This window comes from Microtus ochrogaster, chromosome 7 (assembly GCF_000317375.1).
Source record: "Microtus ochrogaster isolate Prairie Vole_2 chromosome 7, MicOch1.0, whole genome shotgun sequence".
Classification (NCBI taxonomy): domain Eukaryota; kingdom Metazoa; phylum Chordata; class Mammalia; order Rodentia; family Cricetidae; genus Microtus; species Microtus ochrogaster.
The window spans coordinates 33,693,286-33,713,820 of record NC_022014.1 but is presented as its reverse complement, the minus strand read 5'-3'; the positions used below and the strand labels follow the sequence as shown (position 1 = coordinate 33,713,820).

The 20,535-nt window shown below is 47.1% G+C and overlaps 1 protein-coding gene and 1 pseudogene across 4 annotated transcripts in view; both read right to left on the bottom strand.

The window, feature by feature from the left end:
• Positions 1 to 20,535, bottom strand: part of Arhgap44 (Rho GTPase activating protein 44) — a 159,790-nt gene that overhangs the window by 20,559 nt on the left and 118,696 nt on the right. For all 4 annotated transcript variants that reach the window (XM_005349865.2, XM_005349866.2, XM_013347276.2 and 1 more), the window contains exons 8-16: positions 17,750 to 17,818; positions 15,463 to 15,544; positions 14,951 to 15,078; positions 8,441 to 8,552; positions 8,005 to 8,086; positions 4,798 to 4,878; positions 2,154 to 2,267; positions 1,480 to 1,571; positions 178 to 358 (exon numbers count right to left, since the gene is read on the bottom strand). In XM_005349865.2, coding sequence (XP_005349922.1) covers positions 178 to 358; positions 1,480 to 1,571; positions 2,154 to 2,267; positions 4,798 to 4,878; positions 8,005 to 8,086; positions 8,441 to 8,552; positions 14,951 to 15,078; positions 15,463 to 15,544; positions 17,750 to 17,818 — 941 coding nt within the window. The remainder of the gene's footprint in view (positions 1 to 177; positions 359 to 1,479; positions 1,572 to 2,153; positions 2,268 to 4,797; positions 4,879 to 8,004; positions 8,087 to 8,440; positions 8,553 to 14,950; positions 15,079 to 15,462; positions 15,545 to 17,749; positions 17,819 to 20,535) is intronic.
• On the bottom strand, positions 12,921 to 13,473 carry LOC101996397 (annotated as a pseudogene).

Below are 20,535 nucleotides of genomic sequence, written 5' to 3'. Positions count from 1 at the left end.
AAACCTGTCCCAGACATCACAGAAAAAAAGCATCAGGGATGAGGTCCCAAATGAATTGCTACAAGCCACCTCAAGTGTCATTAATAAGTATGGCCTTCCTGTCAATCCTGATTTTCTTAAACACACCCTCCCCCAAACCAATATTTCCAATGCTGAAAAAGGGATACTAGCTCATACCCATCCTTCTTGTAAAACTCCAGCATCATGTTGTCCGTAGCAACACTGAGGGGTCGGCGGGCCTGCTCTGGCTGGCGCCGGTCAGCGGGGTCCATGTCTGGAGAGGGCATTGAGCTGTAGTTGGCATTGTGGTTCACGTGGACTGGACTTCCATAACTGCCTGTGATGTTGAACTCTATCTCTGCAGGGAGAAAGGACCAGTGTGCGTGATCTCTTGCTAATGGCACTCCCTTCCTGGATGAGAGCTGCTCACAGGCTGCCTTTAGAAAAATTCACCTCACGGTCTATACCAGCTGACCCCGTGATATTAATTCATTGTACTGATCAGCTAATGAAGAGACTGGGCAATCGCCAGACTATGCTGTTAACAGAGGAAGATAACCGGGTCAACCCTGACCACTGAACTATGATGCAAGGGTTCCAGCCTTGATCACATTTTGTCCTCACACAAGTTAGCAGCTAAAGCTCACCCTCAGCATTTACTCCACATGACATACAGGATCAGCGTGTTGTTCTTTTAGCAAATATTATTACAACTGCTGTCTCCATAAAATGATCACCACAGAGAAACATGCATGTAACGGCACTCCCATGGCTCATCACATCTTGTAAATTCCCTTGTAGAGAACTGTCTCAAGGATCTAATTTTGAACCAGGCATACACACAAAAAGCCTTGGAGCCCTGCTGTTATGCACTGAGGGGCAGCTCAAAGACCACCATTTCAGTCAGTGGAAAGGCAGCGCCCAGATGATGCCTGAGCCCTGAGCGGAAGTGCTTCCCTGCCCCCCACCACACGCCTCAGGCTCAGCCACCCTCTGCATTTGGAAAGTGAGCAGTTTGGAGCTAAGGGGCACTCTACACTCAAACAGTTTCCCATGTTTTGTAGATGTGAATAAACCACGCTGTAGATGTTAGGTCAGGAGAATCCATGGACCTGGTTAGCAGAAGGCATGGACCACCCGGGTACTAGAATGTCTCCTTGGAGCTGGGCGGTGGAGGCAGAGGCAGGCGGATCTCTGTGAGCTCAAGGCCAGCTTGGTCTACAAGAGCTAGTTCTGGGACAGGCACTAAAGCTACAGAGAAATCCTGTCTCGAAAAAAAACAAAAACAAAACAAAAGAATGTCTCCTTGGCAGGGATAGAGAGGGGAGCATCCCAGACTCCGCTCCAAAGCCTGGTGCATCAGCGGCTGTGTGCAGGAGGAGTGAAAACACCCCTGGCTTCACAGGCTCTGAGCTCATAGTGACTTTCCTACCCCCACCTCTGACCCTCTGTCCCCCATAGGTGAGTGCTGATACTAACCCCCAGGGAAGAACCAGTCTGCGTGTTGGATGATGGGCTCCACGATGCCGACAATCTGCAGTGAAACTGTGGTCATCATCTCGGTGATGTTCCTGCCAACAGAGCAGAGGGGTGGGCTAACCAGCTGAGGGAGGGGGACAGCTTCACTAAGCTCAAAAAAGGACCCTGACCTAGAATCCTGCAAGCCTGGGTCTGTCAGCTGCTGTCAGCTGCCTCCCTGAAGCTTTACGAATAGAATCACTCCTAGTGACCACACTATCCACAAATGCTTTTTCATTTCGGCACAGGCAAGCTTGCCTGCTTTTCAAATCTACTGCATCTTGCAGACAGACAGCCCAATATCCTTTTAGGTCTAGATGTTAGGAGCTATCCTCCTATGGAAGCCTCCAGAGGGCCCAAGAGAGCTTGCCTTGCTTGCTGCCATGATGTCCCTTGCCTTCCTCTGTCACCCTCCACTCTGATTTAGATTCATCCAAGAACACCTTCCTCAGACCCATAGCTCTGAGTCTGTCAGCAAGGAAGAGCTGTAGGAAATTCTCTTCCTTCTCTTGACTCCAGGAAGGAGCAGGCCACAACAGAACTGGAGCTAACAGGCTGATGTGACCCAGGGCCCAGGCTTCCTGTCCTGCAGCCCATGCCTGGCACCCTAGGGGCCCTCCCCTCCCTGGACTCACCCCTCTGATTGTGGCCACAGGAGGTTGGGTCCCAGGACGATTGCCATGTTGCTAGGAGTCATCTTGTTTACATCCTGATATTCAGACAGTTTGGATAAAAATTTGATCAAGTACCTGGAAGGCAATGAGAAGAGCTGGATTTAACTAGGACTCAATACTAGTCTTCGTCCCATAGGGCCCAATAGGAACTTCTCATGTAGGACGTTCCTGACAAGGAGACTCACAGACCAACCATATATGAAGAAATAACCCACATCAGGAAATAGGAATTCTGGATTCTCTTCCCCAAAGCAGACAGACCCAGACAGAATCCAGCCAGGCAGATGCTCACATCTATTCCAGTGAATAACCAGGCCTCATCTGTCCTTGTGCCTTAATACAGGATGATCAAGGTATATCTGTCACCAAACCCTGTCACCTCGTGTGTAACCTCCTGCCATCTTCTCTGTGTAACCAAAGTGTCTATGGCTATTCACAGGCTGGGGCACTATTGCCCTCACTCAGGCTTCCTAGAAAGAGCAAATTAACAACAGAACATGGCCCGGCAATTGCACTGCTGGGAACACACCCGAGAGAAATACGCCTGTGCACAAGCTGCTAAAAAGACACCTGGAGAGGCATTCTTTGCAGTATGCATAGAGCCAAGGCTACTCAGATGCCCTTCCAGGGGTGAATGCATTTATGTAGAATGCTGTGAAGGCATAACAAAAGAATGAAGAATTGACAGTTTCAATTTGACAGAATTGACAGAATCCAATTCTCAACGTGGATGAGTCCCAGGAATACGGCAATCAAAAGGAGACAGACACAAAAGGCCACACAGTGTAATTCCATTTCATTGCGTGAAATATCCAGAATGGGAAAGGGCACAGTGCAAGAAGGTGGATTGGCGGGTGCTGGCCTGGAGTGGGGGTGGTGAAGGATGGCTGTAGTGGGAACCGGGTTTCTTTGTGGAGTGATTAAAAACACTCTACAGTCAGACTCTGTTGACAGGTGCACAACTCTGAGAATGCAGACTCAATCCTAAATGTCACCTTTCCAAAAGGCACAGTGACGTGCGAATTATATCTCCATCACTTTAGTTCTTCAAAGGAGAAGGACAAAGCTGTGTACAAGGTGAACACCCCGAAACAACTTGAGCATGCCACACCTAGAATATCCCTGTCCTCCCTGGACATCCTGGGGTGTGTTTTCTTCTGGACTGCTGGCTACAAAAGGCTGCCATCCAAACCCTTTGCTACAACAGAGGAAGTTCCTTGGAGGATTTTTAACTCATCTTCTGACATCCCAGCAGATGATGCACCCGCCTTTGGGGAGTGGGATGTCCAACCCAGTAGTCATGGTCTTCTCCCTGTCCTCACTCTCTCCATAGCCTCTCCTGCTTAGGTTTCAACCTCTAAGAGGCATCCTAGGACTGGACCAGGATGTGGGATCTCTGAGAACATTTAACCTGGATCCTTGCCCATGGCTGAGGGTTGAGGTTACCATCATGCTGTGAGTCGTGCATATTTGACTTGGATCAGGGCATTTTTAAATGCAAACTTTAATAAAAATATATCTACAGCTCACTGTATCCATTTGTAGGCATACACTAAAGTACTACGAGTTATATCTTAGTTATATAAAGCTAAATTGTTGACAGACGACCACATATCTACCTCCAGGGCCATTTGACCTTTTCAAATTGAGACTGTACGCATTAGACCAGAGCCCCTGCATTCTCCACTCTGCCCAGCCCTGGCAACCACCTTCAATACCTGTGACTCCAGCTACTCTCAACACCTCACCTATAGGGAACCAAACCTTTTCATCCACATTACTGTAAGAACCACATTTGCACTGTATGTGCACAGCATATCGGATTTATCCATTTATCTGCCTAGGGACACTTAGGTTATTTCCACTTTGGCTGCTGTGACTCTCGCTGTGGTGAATGCGGGTACATCCATATCTAATCTCTGCTTTTGGTTTCTTTGGGCAGACGCTCTGAAGTGGAGCTGCCACATTCTGTGGTAATTTGGGGTTTAGTGCTTTGAGGAACACCACAGCAGCGCTCTAGGGATTTTTAACAGGGAAACAGAAATTGTTAGGCAGATGGAAGCAGAAGTTGAAGCTGAAAATCTGCACCCTGAGAAACAGGGAGGAGAGGAAGCAAGCAAGAGAGAAAAAGGCAAGGCAGGAAGGAGAAGCGAAGAGTGGGGAAGGATCTGCAGCAGAGAAGTGTCCCCCCCCTCAAAAGACTGTGGAACTCTCTCCCTCACCACCCTGCCTATGACTAACTCAAGGTCACATCTGCCTCCTTTGGCTCCAGACTAGGTCAGCTAGATGTCCACTAATCTCAAACACTGTAAGAGGGTGTTCTTCCTTGTTCTTCACAAACTGAAAAACTACATAGAGTTAGCCAATGGCTGTTGGGTAGCCCCTGGTGACATGTGGCTTCTGTCCCTTTCCTTAGCAGCAAAACCTTATCATCTTGCCCTTGCCTTATCTCATGGGCTGTTTGGAGCTTAAAATGGGCAGGCATGCTAACTGTACCGAGGATCCCATAGGGTGCCCATGCATGCTAGGTTCCATGATCTTTATCCAGAAAACAGATTAGCTGGGCTTACATAAGCCCAATCCACTTTCTCCACCCCCCTCTTACCGGATGTTGTTATGATTGGCCTTGGGCAACTTCTCACAAGCATTCCAGAGAGCCTGGAGTCTTTTGTCTTGCTCCTGAATACTGGGAAATTGACAGGAAAAGTCATTGGTTGAACACGAACTGGCGTAGCACCGATCACCAGTCTTTCTCACCAGTCATTGTCATAGACACTGGACATTTTCAATCACTGCAAATTCTTAGAATTAAGTACTCGTGGCTGTTAGCACTTCCCCTTCGATGTTCTCCTTCAGTCCTGCCCTACTCAATTTCAACAAAACTTCATCTGTATGGACCACAGGTCTTAGGTGAACAAATAGAACAGGTGAACAGTGAGGTTAAAAGGCCAGATGATCATGGAGCACAGGGCTTTGGGGCTGTTGGGAGAACACAGGCTACCAGCTGGAGAATCTGACCCTGCTGCACACTTCAACCTTGCTGCATATTAAATCTCTCCATATCTGGCATAAACTAAATGCTCAACAAACAACGTATATTACACAGACATAAATAAATCCAACCTTTCAAAGCTTAACTTCAGTGAGTGGATTGTTCCCACTAGCTAAAGGGTTTTCCATTATATATAGCTATTCTCTCTCTCTCTCTCTCTCTCTCTCTCTCTCTCTCTCTCTCTCTCTCTCTCTCTCTAACATATATATATTCTCTCAGAATAAAAGTATTATTTGTAGGACTAAGTTTTTAAAAAATGTATACAAGGCCTCCTACAATACAGGCCTGGGCTCATTTGATTCGATTCTCACTCCTGTGTGTTAACTGTCTAGTAACTTGCCGCCCCAGCCTCGCTCCTCACCTTAGAGTCCTCATTTGAAAGGGAGGGAAACGGCCCAGCCCACTTCAGAAAGCTATGAAAATTAGATGGCTCAAAAATGATTATGAGCTTAGAACAATGGCAAGCCTCTAAAAAGCATTCGACACATGGCACCATTTATTAACACCACCATGGAACCAGAAACCTCCTTTCATAGTAAAACCTGGGGCCCATATGTTCATCATAGCATAACTCTATTCTACTTTGGAAAACAAACAGCACTAGCAATGTACTTGGGACAACCTTCTCTAGCTTGACACATTTAAGCATGCCTTCACCTTGAGGTGAACTGGTTATCTTTGAGCTCCCAGGGTTTCAAGGAATGGAAGAATAATGAGCAATGCGCATTTGAGGTGATGAGTATACTAACAATGACCCTGGCTTGACCACCGCACAATCTACCCACACACTGACACACCACACCACACCCTAAAACTGTGTAGATTACATATCAATTAAAAAGAATGACGATTCACTTGATTGAAAGAGATGATGACCCTTGATACAGCCTCTGGTGTTCTTTCTTGAGAGGCTCAGCTGGATGCCTTGGATGGCCAAGCCCCATGACCAGAGATTACTAGGAATTCTTTCCATCTGTAGGCAGCTTTGCTCCCAATCTTCTCTCCTAAAATCTTCTCCCACCTATTCTCTTCTACCAGCATGATCTTCACTCTGCTCTCCACCATCCTGGCTCTGGTGCCAATCCTCCTGTCCCCATATTGTCTACTTCCTCACTACACATGGTCATTTGTATTTTAAGATAGTTGTGGCACTGACTGCTGGCCTGCTAATTCTGCTCCTTTGGCCCAGTCTTCAGACAGCATGGATTGTATCTACTGCCCACATGGTATGCCTCAGTGTTACTAACTCACTGTGGCTAAAATATCTCTGTAACAGATATGGGTAATGACCTCAAGACTATTCTTTTCTTGCTCTTTCTGCTAAAAGAAATCACTGCCATTGTCTAGTTGGGTCTTTCCAGAAACTTCTTTAATGTACACACAGGGTCACTTCTAAAATTCTATCTTTAAAAAAATATACTTATTCAATGGAAGAATGGATGAAGAAAGTATGGAATATATACATATTAGAGTACTACTCAGCAGTAAAAAACAATGACTTCTTGAATTTTGAATCCAAATGGATGGAAATAGAAAACACTATCCTGAGTGAGGTAAGCCAGACCCAAAAAGAGGAACATGGGATGTACTCACTCATATTTGGTTTCTAGCCATAAACAAAGGACATTGAGCCTATAATTAGCAATCCTAGAGAAGCTAAATAAGGAGAACCCAAAGAAAAACATATAGGCATCCTCCTGAATATTAACCTTCATCAGGTGATGAAAGGAGACAGAGATCCACATTGGAGCACCGGACAGAAATCTCAAGGTCCAAATCAGGAGCAGAAGAAGAGAGAACATGAGCAAGGAACTCAGGACCGCGAGGGGTGCACCCACACACTGAGACAATGGGGATGTTCTATCGGGAACTCACCAAGACCAGCTGGCCTGGGTCTGAAAAAGCCTGGGATAAACCCGGACTTGCTGAACATAGCAGACAATGAGGACTGCTGAGAACTCAAGAACAATGGCAATGGGTTTTTGATCCTACTGCATGTACTGGCTTTGTGGGAGCCTAAGCAGTTTGGATGCTCACCTCACTAGACCTGGATGGAGGTGGGTGGTCCTTGAACTTCCCACAGGGCAGGGAACCCTGATTGCTCTTTGGGCTGACAAGGGAGGGAGACTTGATCGGGGGAGGGGGAGGGAAATGGGAGGCGGCGGCGGGGAAGAGACAGAAATGTTTAATAAATAAATAAATAAATAAATATATACTTAGAGGGAGGAAAGGGAAGGGGAAAATGATGTTTACATTAGAACCTCAAAAAATGGAATAATTAACACACATACCTCATGTGTTCTTATTAACTTGCCTATTTCATTCAGCAACAGACCTATCTTCCCTAGTAGCCAGAGTGGCCCTACCAGCTGCTTAATTGCCTCAGAACATGAGGCACTGCCTCTACCCCTCAATGAGCCATTAGTAACTTCCCAAACAGAGTTACACTCTGCGTTCTTGCAGTACCTTTTGGGGAACATGATGCTCATGTTGGAAAGCAAAGAATGCAGTTGCTTATCTGAGACCACAGGCTTTCACATTTCAGAGAACCTACAAGCAATGCAGCACAGCCACTACTTACATGGCATTAGGTTTTCTAAGTAATCTATGGATGGCTTAAAGTGCACATGGGGTTCTATGAAAACACTATACTGGCTGCTTTGGATAAAGAACCTAAGTATCCAGTGGTCCACAGATACCAACAGATGAATATAGTCCTCATAATTCTAACCCACACATAATTCAATATAAGGTACTCACTTGGAAGCTTGGATCCATTCCTCATAGAGTTCAAAGGTCATAAGAGGTTCTGGCAACTCTCGAAGATAAGACTTTAAAGCCCCTGGGCATAAATACAGTAAGCTGTTACACCACAGCAGGACAAACTGCATCAGCCTGCACTGCTCCAAGTGGACATGACTCCTTGACCCACACATGATCAAATAGTGGATTCCCATGTGAATAGCTGCCAGGCTTCGAGAGTACCTGGGTTGAAAATTCCATAGCCCTGCAACTTATTTTCCACCTTGCCCACCTTCAGCGTACTAATAAGGTAGTCTTCCATCAGTGATCAGAACAAGGTCTGAAAGGGAGCCCTACGTGGACGTCTGAAGCCATTGTTCCTGACATGGAGCCGCTCACTGTCCATGCTCACCCGTTTCCTGGGAACCCTGGCTCAGAGGTGGAGGGGACCCACCTGCAATGGCGTGGGGGTCTGCCGAGTACTCCTGCACATCCACCACACAGCAGTCCAGAGCAGCTTTCAACTTCTTCAGCTTGGAGGCCGAGGGGGCTACCCGGAAGAGGCCCTGCCAATGGGATGGAGGGGTTAGAGTGTGGCCAGCAACTCAGAGAGATCAGAGAAAAACAGAGAGCTGGAAAGTCTATCTGCTCTTCCTTCTGGACCACCCCTTCTCAGCATCTCAACCAGGGCCATGTTCTGATGATGCAGCTGCCTGCTCCTAGGTGTCTCCTCCAGACTTAAGCAACTCCTGAGTCCACCATGCTGTTCTCTGCAGCAGCTCACTGCCTGGCAGCTCACTGCACTGACTTATTGCTGTCCTCTGCAGCAGCTCACTGCCCGGCAGCTCACTGCACTGACTTATTGCTGTCCTCTGCAGCAGCTCACTGCCTGGCAGCTCACTGCACTGACTTATTGGGCATCTGAACCTTGGACTCTCAGGTGTCTCTTTTACACTTAAGGTAAATATTTTGGAGAATCTACCTGAGAGCTGCCAGACCTGCAGGTCTAATAACCTGGGCAAACAAATGCCTATGGCAGTGGTTCCCAACCTTCCTAATGCTATAACCCTTTAATACAGTTCTTCATGTTGTGGTGATACCCCGCCATCAAATTTTCATTGCTAATTCATAACTGTAGTTTTGCTACTGTTATGAATTATAATGTAAATCTCTGTGTTTCCTGATGGTCTTAAGTGGCCCCGGTGAAAGGGTCATTCAATCCCTGAAGGAGGTTGTAACCCACAGGTTGAGAACCACGGGTCTATGGAGTGACGTGTATGTGTATACTTGAATACACACTGGGAGACTCAAAGCAAAATAAAAAGCACCTGTGTCTTGAGAAGAAAGGAACATGTTGGTGGCCTGCCATGCTCCAGGTTCTATTATTCATTATTTTGGTATTACTCCCACTTAGGGCCAAATGAACAGCCTCACATTATAAAGTAAAACTGAGGTAGATAGGCGTGTTTGGAAGAGAAGATAAATGCAGGCCAGAGCTGGGAAGGAAGCTCCAGGCCCAGGGCTGTAGAACTATGGAGTCTTTTGGCTTTCCACTCTGCCTCCTTAGGTGCCCCACAGACTGAAAAGCAAGCTAGGAAGGTGACCCTCCCTCCTCTTAGGTTTCATGGCAGCCCAGACTTTCACATTCCTTCTGAAGAAAACATTCACAGTCTAGGATGGAGATTTGAGCTGTTGGGTTGGCTGAGTCCTTTCTCAGTGGAAGATGTGAGACAAGTGGATGTCTAGAACTCACAGGCCTATGTATGAAGAGGTTATGCTAACGAGCTTGGGCAAATGTGTCCATTGGGCTGCTGTGACAAGGGCATCAAGCTACAGAGCACACAAAAAGATTGGCTTACATCTTATAACCATGCCATGGCTACACAGGAAGGGCCGGTAGTGTTAGGGATGAATAACACAAAATAGGAGGAACCACGCTATCAAACTCCGTGGCTCCTGCCCTACCTTACATTTTTCATTTCCCATAGCATGAGGTATCCACAGCCATTTGCAGTCTGGAAATACTAAACGGGAATTTCTAGAAAGGAGCCGCTCACAGACTGTAGATTCTTTTACTACAATGTGTTGTTAGAACCATTCTTTCTATTTTATTATTGGTTACCATTAGTCTTCGTGGGGATTTAAATGATAAAGGTCCCCACAAGCTTAAGCACTTGAACATGTGGTCCCCAGTTGGCAGCACTGTTTGGGGGGGTTTAGGAATTTGCTGGAGGAAATATGCCAGCGGAGCTGGGTTCCGAGCCTCATGACACTTCCGGTTTGCTCTCGGCTTCACATTTGCCGTTAAAGACGCAAGCTCTCAGCTTCCCGCCTGTGCCACCGTGCCTGCCTCAGTGCTCTGCCTGCCCACCATGGACTCCCATCCCTTTTCTTTCTTGGCTTTGGTGATGGTGTTTTATCAACTAACCAGAAATTAACTAATACAGTTTCTGATTATACCTAATTTATAAATTTGACTTTCTTACAAGTGTGTGTGCAGGCTTAGGAAGGCACAAAGCAATAAAGGGTTTGGGTTAGCCATGCTTTGGGCATCCACCGGGTGACCGGTATGGATAGAGGGGAACAGACAGCAGCAGGTAGGGTTGGCTGCCTAACAGCAAAGACTGTTTCATTAAAGGGAGATTATGAATGTAGCTAGTCAGTTCAATTCAAAGGTATCAGAGGACTTTTCAAGACATGCTGGAGAATGGCAACAAAGGCATAGTGGAGGCTGCATAGTAGGAGATATTCATACAGGGGCTGAAGCATAACTAGTGGATCCCTGGGAGTACTTCTCAGGGGCTGAAGCATAACTAGTGGATCCCTGGGAGGACTCCTCAGAGAAGCTGAGGTACAGATAGAGAAGCAGATGACTATAATAGAAGACAGCTAGACAGAGGAGGGCAGAGGCCTGTGTATGAGCCAGGCTGTGGCATAGCCACAGTAGCTGTATCAGGCAGTGTGGCAAACAAGGCCGGGGCTGCTCACTGGACTTGGCCCCCTGGGAAGATGAACGAGGGCAGTTTGAGCCACAGGATGGGGGCTGTGGTATTTGGATGAGAGTACCCCCTGAGGCTCATATGCTTGGATACTTAGTTCCCAGTTTCTAGAACTGTTAGGGGAGGATTGGAGGGAGCATGTCACTGGGGGTGGGCTTTGAGGTTTCAAAAGACTCAGGCTATTCCCTGTTAGTACTTTTTATCTCCTGCTTGAGGATAAAGATGTGAGCTCTCAGCTGTTCCTGCTGCTATACCTTTGCTCCACCATCATGGACTCAAGCCCTCTGAAACTGTCAGCCCTAAATTAAATGCTTCTTTTTTATATAAAATGCCTTGACCATGGTGTCTTGTCACAGCAATAAAAAGTAACATGACAAGAAGAGACAGAGTGAGCGGTGGTATGCACATGCGCGGTGAATGCTGAGTGCTTTTGAAACTGGGTTTCATAAGAAAACAAAACCAATGGATTAGGAAAGGAATGGGAGGCTGCCCTGGACTGCAAGGAGATAATCTTTTCTAGGCTTAAGGAAAATCTATCATATTTGTTAGTGAAAGAAAACAAAGTAGAAAAAAGGCAAAAATTGGGGGGGGGGGTCTGTCTAGAGGAAGAATGTCCCAGGAAGGGCAGACACCAGAAGCGAGGATGAGACAGGAAATATCAAAGGCCAGTTCACCAATTGATGCTGGCTAGGTTCTTGGCGATGCTAACCAAGTTTGTTACTTACAACATATAATGAGACTATGGCAGATAAGATTTGCTTCTCAATACCCAAGGCAAGCTTTAGGGGCAGCAAATGGAGGTGGAGGTGAAACAAAGTGGCTAGGGAAAATACTCACTGTTTTATCTTTGTGTGATTTTTTTTCTGTAATTAAAAGAAATAGCCAAAGCTGTATAGTAAATTCCATAGCAGTTTGGGCAATTGGGTGAGAGTCTGCCTCAAAAAAGGAAGAGGGGGGAGGGGTGGGAAGGAGAGATGGAGAGAGGGAGGGAGAGAGGGAGAGAGGGAGGGAGGGAGGGAGGGAGGGAGAGACAGAGAGAAACAGAGACAGAGACAGACAGAGAGGGAGGGAAAAAAAGAGAGAGATGTCTGGCAAGACAAGCCTAGTTAGCCTCCTCCATGAGACATTCTTGGGGACCAAGGAACCCTTCTTTGTTTGTTTACTAATGGCTACGAAAACTAACAAAGTTTTAACAATATAAAGACATAAACAAAGCCTTCATATTTATTGGTGTGTATGGGTAGTGAGTGCATGTGGGCAGGTGTCCACATGAGGATGCCAGAGAAGCATATTTCCCCTATTGCTCTCTGTCTTAGTCCCTTGCAAAGGGATCTCTTGCTATGGCTGGAACTCACAGGTCTGTGGCTAGAAAGGAGTCTAGTAAACCGCAGAAATCCATCTCTGCCCCATCCACCCTTCACTAGAGTTACAGGAGTGTACAGTTGCACCCATTTCTTCACCTGGGCGCCAAAGGTTCCAGTTCTTGTCTGCTTGCATAGGACTGAGCCATCTCCCCGGCTCCAGAGTTACTGTTTTATTTTTCCCCTTTAAAGTTTAAAAGTTTTATCTTTAGTTTTCCATTTTTAAGGGATCACTTACATTTTGGTGATTAAATTTAAAAGATACGTTCCCATTGATCAGATTGATTCTCGATTGATGACAATTTTCAGTCTTAATCTTTAATATTTTATAGTCATATCTGAGTTTGTTTAAATGTTCTCATGGAGAACAAAATCCAGGCAGCAGCTAGAACTGCAGACTAGCTTTGTTCTCCTGATCCCTGGGCAATTTCTCTGAAGTGGACTGAGTGATGACAGAGATGGCTGTATTGTGGCAGTGCATCCCTCCCCCCCTTTGAGACAGAGTCTCACTATGCAGCCCTGGCTGGCCTACAACTCACTATGTAGACTAGCCTCTGCCTCCCGAGATCTGGAATTAAAGGTGTGCACTACCACATCTGGTTGGCCTGTCTGTGAGTTGAGAGTTATGATGTCTGACTCATTGCTCAATCCATTTTTAGATTTGGCTGATATAATGCTCTAGCTTTTCTGGTTCATTACTGGATAGCTAATGCACAATTTCTTCTTTGTAAGATGCAATGGGTCCTTCAAAAGGAACTTGGAAAATCTTCCACTGAATGTTATCTTTTAGTTTCTTCTCATTATAACCTCTTGCTTCATGCCTTTTACACAATATACTACATCTGTTCTTAACACAGACACTATAGGAAACCAGTGTTCAGGGAAGGAACATGACCATGGTACAACAGTAAGGCTGCCTTCTTTCATTGGCTTCTCTAACTCATCAACAACTCTATCTTCATCCAAAATGGAGCTACCATATTCTTCATCATAGCCATCATATGGCTGCCCTTCTCAAGCTAAATACCTACATTTACCTACTTCAGTCCTGACCTAGACACAAGTTCGTTACCTAGTGTGGTTTTTCTAGCCCCTGGTACAGCAGTGATCCAGGATGTCCAGAAGTTTCATAGTTGTACTAGCTGGTTTTGTGTGTCAACTTGACAGAAGCTAGAGTTGTCAGAGAGGAAGGAGCCTCAGCTGAGGAAATGCCTCCATGAGCTCCAACTAGAAGGCATTTTCTCCTTTAGTGATCAATGGGGAGGGCTCAGCCCATGATGTGTGGTGACATCCCTGGACTGGCAGTCCTGGGTTCTATAAGGAGATGGGCTGAACAAGCCAGCCGAAGCAAGCCAGGAAGCAGCTCCCTCTTCCATGGCCTCTGCATCAGCTCCTGGTTCTGGGATTCTGCCCTACTTGAGTTCCTGCCCTGACTTCCTGCAGTGATGAACAACAATGCTGAGGTGTAAGCCAAACAAACCCTTTCCTCCCCAACTTGCTTTTTAGTCATGGTGTTTCATTGTAGCAATAGAAACCCCAAGGAAGATAATAGTCCTCCTTCATAAGCAGCCAGCGCCTTGGTTCATGTGCCTCTTCAATTTTATTGTTTAATACCTACTATGAAGAACAGGCCTGCTGCGCGCACGCGCGTGCGCACACACACACACACACACACACACACACACACCAGCCAACATAGATATTCATAGCGCTATCTTCCCTCTCTTCCTCAGCCCTTGGTTGTCCTACCGGGCATTGCATCAATAAAGAAGACAGCCTGACTTAGACTTATACTTATTGGAGAGATGCTAGACTCATCTCTTCCAGTAAATTTATAACCCCCCATCCCACGTTTATATTTTGCTTAGTAACAAATACTGAGCCCATCAGGCTAAAGGAGGGTGGGATAAAGATGTTAAGATAGCGTGTAGATGAAACCAAACAAATGACTGACTAGGCAAGACCAACAATGATCAACATCGATTCCTCACAGCCCCTCCTTATATGAGGCTTCTAAAAAACTCCTAATGACACAATCAGTCGAATTGTGAGGATCCGTTCAGAAGGACCAGATGCAAATGGGTAAGATGGCTATTCTGAAAATCAGAAACTTAGCAAGAAAAAGGAGGAGGAGCAGGAGGAGGGAGAGGAGAAAGGAGAGGGGCGGCGAAGGAGAAAGAGAATTAGATGGAAGAGGAGGAGGGAGAGAAGGAAAGAGGGACAGGAAGAAGTGGGAAAGGAGGAGGAAGACGAGGAGGAGGAAGGAAAGGAGACAGTAAGGTTAATACTAGCAAAAGCAGCAGCAGATTGTTCAAATCACCAAACTACATTAAATATGAAGAAGGGATGTCTAGACTATGTCATACAGTCCTTGTGGGCAGACGTCAGCCTCCCGTAGTCCTCTGCTCTCTCTGTGAAAGTGAGGGTTCCCATGAGAACCTGGTGTGTATTAGTCTCTGCAGAAGAGACGGTATTGCCCGCATCACTGAATGCCTTGATTTGGGGACCAAAAGTGGGGGATGCTACAGGAGAGAAGCTCTTGAGGACCCTGCCTCTTGAAAGAACAGGCCAGCTGGGGGCTGGGCATGGCTGCTTTGTGCCTACCTCTTCCTGCATCCCACACTCCAGCAGCATTGTTACACACGCCTCTATCGGGAAGGCAATCTCACGGCCACTGATCATGAGGTGCTCCTCCAGGGGCTTCCCAAAGGAAGGCTTCTCCACCCAGGCCTCTGGGGAGAGGTGAGCAAGAAAGGCGTCAGTTAGCAGCTTCCCAAGGCCACTTATGCCCCTTGCCCAGATTCTACACGGAGTACCCAAGAGAGAGAGGGCCCAGATGAGCGGTCATTTTTTTTTTGCAGCTTAGTGGAAAGGCATGGAGAGAGCTGTACCTGGCACCACTGGCGTCCGTACTACACATACCCAGCTCATCCCCTCTGGAGGGCGATATGCAGGGATGAACTTGGCTTTAGGTCACTGGTGAACACCAGCTCAGGGAGATCTACTGACTGTTCTAAACATGAGTGTTCCCAGGAGAGCCCAGGTGAGGAGCTGGTTTCATCCACAAGGCAAGCAGGCTCCCCACCCTCTCACCTCTTAGGGAAGCTTGCACTTACCCTGCTGTGCCTTGATCTGAGGCAACACAGCCTGCAGCAGTGTCAAGGACTTCCTGTGGTACTCAGCTTGCACTTCTATCAGCTGAGAAAACACAAGAACAAACCTTACCCTATGCCAAAGGCAAACAGTCTTCTACAGTGGCATCCTTTCTCTATGAAGACACTTGCTTGTGGAGGGAACAGGTAGGACTGCCCTCAGCTCCTCCACTGACGATGTGCTTCAGCCAGTAGGGCAAGGGGGTCACTCTAAGTGGAAATTTGGGGGGTAGGAGCATCAGGAAGGAATGGAGGAATCTACCTGAGCTGGAGCCTGGCTTACAGAGCTTGCTTTAGATCGCCTGACGTCACCTGGCAGCCCACCCTGAAAGCTAAAGGTAGCCATGAAAGGTGCAACGATCGTGAACGTAACAGGAAACCCATGCTTAGGTTCACCTGCCCCGGATACACATGAGTTAGTGTATCCTGTGTGCGTACTGATTTCTGTGAGTCCGCTGACCCTGTTCAGACACACTGGGAAGTGAAATGCCTTTGGCTATCATCCTGGGACCTCAGGAACAAACTCCTTCAAGGTGTGCCCCTTGCCATCCTAGCCATTAAAGAGATGACTGCAACGTTGCTTAGGGCCAAGGAAAGCTCACGAGCCAACAGTGACTTCATTTGTTTTCCGGTTTTCCGTCTTTCCAACACTAAGTAAAAGTCTGGCATGGAGTGTGAACAATGACAGCACCAGTGTGGGAATCCAGGGCCTGAGAAAACAGCACGTGATGGCTGGGGACACAGCCTGACAAAGCCTGGGTGCTGGTGATTTCATTGGCTTCGGTGGCTCCAGATTAAGAATTTCCTAAGTCAAACCAATGGAAGGCATTTGGAAATAAACCACTGTGGTGGCTCGAATAAGAAACGGTCCCCATCTGGGACGTGAGCACATGGTCCCTGGATGGTGGTGCTCTTTCAGGGAGTGGGGTTCAGGTGGCAGGCCTTTCTGGAGAAAATATGTCACTGGGGGGAAGGTTTGGAGAGTAAAAAATCTTGCCTACTTCCAGCTTGCTGTCTCTGCTTCCTGTTTGTGTGTGAGGATGTGAACTCGCAGCTTCCTACTTGGGCCTCCATGCCTGCCTGCCTGGTCCGTGTGGTACCGTATGTCCCAAACAAACCCTTCTAAGAGCTGTTTTGGGACATGGTGTTTGACAGCAGCAACAGAAAATTCATCAATATAACTTCTCAACTATGCTTTGAATCAGATGTTCCATATTGGAAGTGATACTTACCAGATCTTTCGTAGGTATGTGTGTTGTGGTGGGGGCTGCAAAAGTCTGTACCCCTAATAACATGGGGAAAGTGCCACAGCCCACAGCTGCTCCCCCCACTGTACACCACTGAGCAGTTTAAACTTCTCAGATCTGTCTGCTTGCCTGCTCTTCCCTCTGACTCGCTTTGATTCTTACCCCGTCATTGCCTTGGCCATGATATAAAAGTTCATAGGTTTTAGCCTTAGTTTCAACATTTGGAACAGGTACACTCAACTGTTTTTCATGTCGTATGATTTACCTGTCGATGATTTTCTTTATTTAGCCTTATGTTTACTCTGGCAAGGAGCCAGCATCCAAACTTATCCGGATTGGCTGATTGAAGTTAGTTAACTGGGATCCTGTCTCTGGACTCTAAATCTGCTTTCACTGAGAGGAGGCAGCCACCAGGTCACCAACTGTTGCTTTTCTACCTACCTGCCTAGAACTTGGCAAAAATCTTCAACAGAAACAAATATGCCTTTGTAAGGCATTGGATAGTTTCCTATTCTTCTCAAATCCTTTGTTGTCACTAATCTCGGTTTCCCAGCATGGGTCCTCTGACTTCCTGGATTGGGCCACTCTGCTTTAGGGAGCAGCCTGTGCACCTGAAGAGGGTTAGCATTTTCCTGTCTCTAACATGGAAACAGTGCCACAGCCTTCCTGAGGCATCTGCAGACTTCTGGGGTCCTCCAGGAAAGGGGGAAAGCCATCCTTGGCTGAGAAGCCCTGCTATGGGCTCACTAAGCTGTGATAATTCTCAGGGTTCTGTTTTAAGCTTAGGTTTTGAAATGAATCCCCACATGGAGGGCAGAATCCCCTAGAGACTGAAGCAGCAAAGCGCTGTCCCCCACCCCCACCTCTTCCCACAATAGTGTCATACAATCAGAAGGCCCTGGTTTTTATGCCCACCTTCCTTCGCTGTCCACCCCAGGACACGTACAGACTTCCTGCGATCCTGCCTTTGTGGAAAATTACCGTCTGCCTTTGCAGACCCTTACCGTTTGGAAGTAGTTTGCATAGTCAATTTCTTTGGCCACAAAACTGTACATGTCAGCAGAAAGCTGGTCCTGTGCAAGGTAAAATATACAAGCAAGGTTAAAAATAGAAAAAGAAGAATGGGAGAAGGTAGCTAACACTGGTCACAGACAGCATGGGAAGAAAGGGCTTAAACTCTGCTGTACCTGATCATTCAATAACGTGATATCACACACTCATCCCTTGGGGCTTCCCAGTCTTCCAACCCTGGCTCTAGAAATGAGTGACTTTGAAAGTCTACCATGATGGTAGTTTACCCAGAGCTTCAACTTACGGGCTAGCAAATCGAAGCTAGTGCTACAGTGATGTGAAAATGGGTTCTCTACACCACAGCAGGCCCTCCAAAGCTCACCCCTCCACAGTGCATCCCTCCACAGCTCACCCCTCCACAGCTCGCCCCTCCACAGCTCACCCCTCCACAGCTCACCCCTCCACAGCTTACCCTCCACAGTGCATCCCTCCAAAGCTCGCCCCTCCACAGCTCGCCCCTCCACAGCTCGCCCCTCCACAGCGCACCCCTCCACAGCTCGTCCTCCACAGCTCGCCCCTCCACAGCTCACCCCTCCACAGCTCACCCCTCCACAGCTCACCCCTCCACAGCTCACCCCTCCACAGCGCACCCCTCCACAGCTCGCCCCTCCACAGCTCCCCCCTCCACAGCTCCCCCTCCACAGCTCCCCCTCCACAGCGCATCCCTCCACAGCTCACCCCTCCACAGCTCGCCCCTCCACAGTGCATCCCTCCAAAGCTCACCCCTCCACAGCTCACCCCTCCACAGCTCGCCCCTCCACAGCTCATCTCTCCACAGCTCCCCCCTCCACAGCTCATCTCTCCACAGCTCGCCCTCCACAGCTCATCTCTCCACAGCTCGCCCCTCCACAGCTCGCCCCTCCACAGCTCACCCCTCCACAGCTCGCCCCTCCACAGCTCACCCCTCCACCTGAAGCAGTCCTAAGCACACACTGGCTTGCCTCCCTTTGCCGTTTCTTCCCTTGGGTCACTTCATGTGCCCATTCACCTTCACCCTCAAACTAACTGGATGACCATGGTCATGGGAAAGCGACAGAAACGCAGTGGCTTTCAGAAAGCCTATGTAAAGAAGGTGCACAGCTGGAAAGGATTGCTGGTTTACAACCTGGAAAATTCTGACCTCTTTAATAGAGTTAAAAATACTTAAGCATTAGGCTTTCCATGGGCTGCAGTGGCAATGGCCGAAAGCTGCCCTGGAATCTCCATGGGCTGCAGTGGCAATGACCTAATGCTGCCCTGGAATCTGGAGCACTTTATTCTGAGAAGAATGGGTTTCAGTTCCAGAGAGACTGCCACAGCATGCACAGCAAATGTTTTTTGAGCAGCATACACTGCCACTAACAGCATCTTGAAGCTGTCACTCTGTCCTTGTGTGTGGAAGCCATGTTGTATCCGGAGGCCATGGCCCCTGGAGGAGGCACTTCCTGAGAAGAGCCTGCACACTGGAGTGGGTCAGACAGAGCAGTAACCTGCAAAGTCAACACGGATCCAGAACAAACAGAGGCAGAGAGCCCCATGTTTCAGGAAGAGTTCTGGATGTCAGATCATTAGTGTTCATGTAAATGCCAGGTGGGTCGAGGCCTGACTGTAACCCCAGTGTTCTGGATGAGGAGGAGACAAAGGATCCCTAGAACAAGCCTGCTAGCTATACAAGATGAGTTTCTGAGCTCTGGGCTCAAATGATAGATGGTGCCTCAGTATCCGAGGTGGACAGTGATCAAGGGAGACACCTGACTCCAGCCTCTGGCTTCCACATATATGCACACAGAAATATGTATATGGTACACTCATGTATGCATGCACACACACACATGAGCATGCGCACATATACCCTACGTATACACACACACAAAAAAATAAACAGATTATTTTTAAATTTTCCCTTCAGGGTTCAGCAAGTGTGAGTGTGTATAAGAGAACTTAATGAGAGGTAAAATATATTACCTACATGTATGAAATTATCAATAAGTTAAAAAATTTAATTCCCTTCATGTTTTTTGTACAAGGTACATATAAAACACAAGTGTATTTTAGACTTAGGTATACAGAAATATTTCAGGATCTGGAAAAAAAAAGCCACTGAGTAGTAGCCAGGCATGGTGGTGCATGTCTTTAATCCCAGCACTCAAGAGGCAGAAGCAGGTGAATCTCTGTGAGTTCACTTCCAGCCTGATCTACAAACTGAGTTCCAGGACAGCAAAAGATATTCAGAGAAACCCTGTCTTGAAAAACCAAACCAAACCAACCAACCAACCAAACCATTGAGTCCTAAGGATTTCTATTCAGAATATGCACTCCATAAATCCTAAGAGAAAATGAAAGAACAGTATAAAAATAAGATTTAAAACAATTGCTGAGATTTCCCCAAACTACCAAACAATTTTCCCCAAATTATCAAATGCCAATCCATAGATCTAGGAAAGGCAGAGAACACCATGCTGAACAAATAAATACACATGAAAATCATACATGGACACATAATGTTTACATTTCAGCAGATAAAACATAAAGACAAAACCTTGGGGAAAAATGAGAGAGGGGAAAAGAATTACAGCTAAATTTAACTAAGAACACATGCAAACTAATACATGAACATAGACTATTTAAAATGTTAAGAGAAAAACCATTAAAACGCCAACTCAGAATCAATCCCTTGCTCTAAGAAGTTATCCTTCAAAGGTAAAGGAGAAACAAAGACTTGGCCAGACTCAAAGACTGG